Source organism: Triticum dicoccoides, chromosome 3B, assembly GCF_002162155.2.
Source record: "Triticum dicoccoides isolate Atlit2015 ecotype Zavitan chromosome 3B, WEW_v2.0, whole genome shotgun sequence".
NCBI classification, from domain to species: domain Eukaryota; kingdom Viridiplantae; phylum Streptophyta; class Magnoliopsida; order Poales; family Poaceae; genus Triticum; species Triticum dicoccoides.
The window spans coordinates 55,846,314-55,850,869 of NC_041385.1; the positions used below are offsets into that span (position 1 = coordinate 55,846,314).

General features: G+C 47.1%; 1 protein-coding gene across 1 annotated transcript; it reads right to left on the reverse strand.

The window, feature by feature from the left end:
- Window positions 1–296: 296 nt before the first annotated feature.
- On the reverse strand, window positions 297–3,443 carry LOC119280750. Its single transcript, XM_037561493.1, has 3 exons — window positions 2,134–3,443; window positions 1,131–1,232; window positions 297–364 (listed from the first exon to the last, which is right to left on the reverse strand). Exons 1-2 carry the CDS (start codon window positions 3,266–3,268, stop codon window positions 1,186–1,188), a joined length of 1,182 nt encoding a protein of 393 aa, XP_037417390.1. The 5' UTR covers window positions 3,269–3,443; the 3' UTR covers window positions 297–364; window positions 1,131–1,185.
- Between the last annotated feature and the right edge of the window lie 1,113 nt (window positions 3,444–4,556).

Consider the following 4,556-nt stretch of genomic DNA (forward strand, 5'->3'; position numbering starts at 1 on the left):
TACGTTTTTTTGTTGTGCATAGAAATATGGATCTTATGTGTGGATGACCGAATCAGAAATGCACCCCAAACCTCCCCTGGGCCTAGCTGAAGAGCAGAGCTACCGACCACAACCGTGTAAAATGAGAATAGAACGGAATCTGACTAAGCTGAACTTCCCTCGATTAGGTATTAGTTAAAAAGCATCTTTGTTACATTATGAACATAGTTGTTCATTAAGTTCTTCCAGATAACATATATATATATATATATATATATATATATATATATATATATATATATATATATATATATACACTGCCGACCACATTGATGCAACGCGATAGACTTGTGAGAACAGCAGCAGCACCCCATAGTTACTTCACCTGTAAAAAACAGAATTGCCAGTCCGTTAGTAGATACTCCCTCCGTCCGAAAATACTTGTCATCAAAATGGATAAAAGAAGATGTATTTAAAACTAAAATACATCTAGATACATCCTTTTTTATCCATTTTGATGACAAGTATTTCCGGACGGAGGGAGTACAAATATAGACCAAACCTAATAGAACCTATGCGACAAAATCCCTTTGTAAACTAATATAAGATCTTTTAGATCACTACTAACGGTCTCACAAAAGTAGTGATCTAAAAGATCTTATATTAGTTTATAGAGGGAGTACGTGATTAAAAATGGGCTGTGAACTACATGCATGTGCGAACTCACAAAATTTAACATATATCGTTCCCCCTCGCTGTATCTCCTGGGATTATACATCACAACCGAGTAAATCACTCAAGCCTTTTGACATTGTACTTTAGTAAGGTGGGATAGTTGAATGCTACTACTCTGGAACAGCTAAACCAAGGGAGAACTCTAAGCATGGCCATATAGCCACATGCAAGTAATATAAACACCACACAACACCATATGCAACATCTGGCTATCATTTTGCCTAGGCATCACTATCATTTTGTTTGCAGTATGTGCTATTAACATGCACGAATCCTATAGCCAAATGGGCAATAGTTTATGGTTGCAGAGTGCCCACATTGGCAGCCAGATATTTTCCATACAAAAATCAAACATCCAGATCTCACAAACTATATCTTCACATTATCATTTCAATTTGATTTCAAGATGCTCTTACCTGTTGAACCATCCCAGCACATTAGCACCTGAAACCAGAGTACCAGACAATCATCCTACGTATCTTGCAGCATTTCAGGTCCATTGCGTCCACCAGGAATGGCTACACCCAGAAGCATAATAAGGCAGTCAATTAATGAAAGCTATGAGGGGAAAATATATGGACAAGAGAAGGTAACAATGAATCGGTTATCACACAGATAAAACGACAAAAATAACTCACTTTTCATATATCTGTTATAACCCACTTTTGATGCTAACAATATATAAAGAAAGTCACATCTGTCTTACAATGCAAAGAGCATTTCTGAAAACATTAGTTTCCGCTACCTCATAATGAAACCTTTAGCTCATGAGAGAAAAAAAGACTGCCTTGAATTTTATCTCACATATCAAGCATACAAAAATAAAAACACAACCACACTTTTGAATTCCAGCAACAATAGTGATTTTTGTGTTCAGCTTTAAAAACATTCAGTTTATATTGCGTGGTATAAGTGTACTAGTCACTTCCAGCAGGGTAACAAGTGACCAAAAAACAATTATTTCTGACAGTATACATTGAAGGAAATTTATTATTATTATTGAGATAACTTTAATAGCGAAATCAAAACAGGTAGTATTTGACAAGTGAATATTACTAGCTTTGAGGTCCCAACTCCCAAGCAAAACAATGAGTTACACATTTTGTCATTTACTCCCTCCGTTCCCAAATATAAGTCTTTTTAGAGATTCCAACAAGTGACTACATACAGAGTAAAATGAGTGAATCTACACTCTAAAATATGTCTACATACATCCGTATGTTGTAGTCCATTTGAAATGTCTAAAAAGACTTATATTTAGAAACGGAGGAAGTAGTTTGGTATTTAGAGTAGAAAATTTATAGCTACAAGTTTCTGTTGATAAAGCACAAAAAGGTATTCCATGATCCATCAACCATATATAAAATATTACCCGATTTGTTTACTACCACCATACAAGGACTAAAGAAGAGCAATCACCTGGTGCATAGAAACATGTGAAAGGATGACACTTATTGGTAGAATTGCTTAGATGAAGTTCATTGGATTGCATTGACATCAGTTGAACCATGTAGACATAGGCGGCCGCATATAAAAACAGTACACCATTATCCTCGTCGTACCCTAGTAGTTCCATCGCTCCGCGAGATCCTTCATTTTGAGGAGCTATCCCAAGAATAATATGCATTTCAACAGTCTTCTGCAGCAACCATGTGGCAGCACCATGACAGCTGACCTTCCTCTGCCATATTTCAAGTCCACTCCGTGACAATATGGCAAGACCAACAACACCATCCTCTGTATGGATGATCTGATGGCTGCAGGATTCATTGAAACCAGGAGGCCCTTTGATGACAGCAAGGATCTGTCTACCCAAATCAAACTTTATTATGTCGTCGGTGAGACCACCAGGACCCACAGATCTAGGTGACCAGTAAAGAGCATCACCAACAAGGATCCCAGGATTAGCAGCAACAAGCTCACATCGATCTGTTGTCGTTATGAGATTGCCCCATGTGGCAGTCTCTGAGGAGTAAACACGGGCGGTCGGTCGATTATCCTTTCTTGACACCGAGACCACTTTGAAGGGGCTCGAGTGGCAGTCGCCGTGCACATGGCCAAGATCGCCTGCAGCACAGAGCACCGCGCCGTTGAGGAAGCCCCTCACGAGGTCCGGGGGAACAGGGACCCGACGCTGCTCGCCGGTGACAGGGGCGCACACAACGAGTTCTGTGTGCACATGGTCCATGAGGAGGACGCGGGCGTGGCGGCACCCGAGCAGTCGGGTCCTGGAGCCGGAGTCAGTTTCGACGCCGTGGCGCCGCAGGTCGAAGCGCTGAGGAGGGATGCGGTTGGGACGGCCCAGGATGGCCCTGAACGCAACCCTATCGGGGTAGCGGTCGTTGAAGACGCCGATGAGGGGCGGCTTCCGGTGGTGGGCATAGAAGCGGCGGAGGAACTTTGGGTCGGTGACGAGGCCCCGCCAGCGCTTGCAGACGGCGGATGCGCGCGGGAGGGAGGACGGCCGCGGCGGGAGGCGTAGGAGGATTTCCCGGAGGAGGTCGTCGTCGTCAGTCAGGTAGGTGCCGCGGCGGCGGCGGCTGCGGCGGATCATTCCGGATCCCTCCCCGGTGACGCGGATTTGGGGGTGGAGCAGCTTGCTGCGTCGATGGGAAGCTCCGGCGACCTCTTGAGTGTGTTGTTGATTTGGGATTTAGGGAGGGAGTGCGGCGGTGGGTCACCACCGGATTCGAGGGCTGGAGGCGGCCCCGAGACCTAGATAAAGGGCACAAACAGCTGAGACAGGGGCGGGCGGAAGAGGAGTCGTCCGCCGTTGGTTGCGGACAGTGAAGATTGGATACGCTGAAAATACCTGAAATCTAAAACGCGGCCGGCCACTATTTGGTCGAGCCGAGCGGCCGCACCGAGACCGCTCGATGCGGTCGAATCCTTCGGCCCGCAGGGCAGGTGTTATCTTGTCGGAGCCCACGCACTATCCTCGCCTCGCTACTTTCTCTCGGAGAAAAAAAGCCTTCCCTTATCCTCTTTTCCTCGTCCACCAAATCCCGTGAAGCAGGAGCCCGGGAGGTCGAGGTGAGCGGCGGACCGGACAAGCCTGGAGAGCAGATCAAGCCGGGGAGCTAGACCAGCAGCGCCACCGCCTCCTCCCTCCTCTTTCTATGAGTTGGAGCAGGGATCGCCCAGCCGCCGCCGCCCCGATGGGGAAGGGCCACCGCGCTCCTCCTCCCGGCTATGCGCTCGGCCGTCGCGCTCCTCCAGCCGCCTTCCTGCGCCACGCACTGCGCCAAGTACACCCCCGGCCGCCTCCTCCAGTTGCCTGCTCCCGGCGACGCGCGCCGCGCCTAGCACGGGCCCGGCCGTCCCCCTCCTGCTGCCTCCTCCTAGCGACGCACGCCGCACCCGGGAGGGCCTGTTTCCCTTGGTCCCCTACGCCGACGGCCGATTACAGTGTTGTCTAGGTGCCGTTGCTGCGTACTTGGGGGAGCAGAGGTATGAGCAGCTCCGATTAAATATGAGTTGTAGTATATGACTGTTCTGATAAGAATGTTTCCTCCCAGCAATGTATGTCCTGATATTTTTGGATTACCATCTTCTGAACTTGTAGTTTGTGACACAGATTGACTTCAAAAAAGAACTAGAAGTTTGGTTTTGGGATGACCCTAGGTGAGTAGATATGCTCATAGCAATTACCGCGAGAGGACTACAGATGTCTCCTGTTTGTTATAAGTATAAGTGCAGGTTTACCATATGATCTAGGTTCAGTGTTCTGGATTACCAACGACTCCTCAAGGGTTCAGGCTCTTTCGATGTACTTGCGGTTGTCTCATTTTCAGCTTCTTTAGATAACATGGGCTTTTGGCGTCATGCCTCCGAGCTCCTAC